This window comes from Priapulus caudatus, unplaced genomic scaffold, assembly GCF_000485595.1.
Source record: "Priapulus caudatus unplaced genomic scaffold, Priapulus_caudatus-5.0.1 Scaffold20301, whole genome shotgun sequence".
Classification (NCBI taxonomy): Eukaryota; Metazoa; Priapulida; class Priapulimorpha; order Priapulimorphida; family Priapulidae; genus Priapulus; species Priapulus caudatus.
The window spans coordinates 1-554 of NW_014597362.1; the positions used below are offsets into that span (position 1 = coordinate 1).

Here is a 554-nt window from a genome sequence, read left to right on the forward strand (position 1 = left end):
CGACTATTTATTATTGTCGTACGTGATCTATACCGAGAACCTGGCGATTCCCTACATCGCGGCTGGAAACAATTTAAACCTGCCCGTTATCGGCCGAATTTTACGCGGTGGCGGCGCATTCTTTATTCGCCGCAGCTTCAAGGATAACCCGCTTTATGGCGCAGTGATACGCGCCTACGTCGAGCAGCTTATTTCGTTGGGCGTGCCGATGGAATACTTCATCGAAGGTGGCCGAAGTCGCACCGGACGTTTGCTCAAACCCAAGCTCGGTATGCTCGACATGACCGTCGACGCCTATATGAAAACGCAAAGCCGGCCATTGGCGTTTATTCCGGTCTATATCGGCTACGAAAAACTGATTGAAGGCCGCTCGTATATTGGTGAGTTGTATGGGGAGAAAAAGAAGCGCGAATCTCTAATCGGCACATTGACTTCAATTTTCCGCCTCAAAGGTCATTTTGGCCGCGTTACGACCAGTTTTGGTGAACCGATTATCCTCAGCGAGTTACTCGATGCGCACCAGCCCGACTGGGCTCAGCAGGATCTCTATACTG

General features: G+C 50.9%; 1 protein-coding gene across 1 annotated transcript; it reads left to right on the forward strand.

The window, feature by feature from the left end:
- Window positions 1-7: 7 nt before the first annotated feature.
- Window positions 8-380, forward strand: LOC106820546 (glycerol-3-phosphate acyltransferase-like; the record flags this gene model as incomplete). Its single annotated transcript, XM_014825054.1, has 1 exon — window positions 8-380. A coding segment is annotated over one exon (373 nt), but the record flags the coding sequence as incomplete, so codon positions are not given.
- Window positions 381-554: the final 174 nt, after the last annotated feature.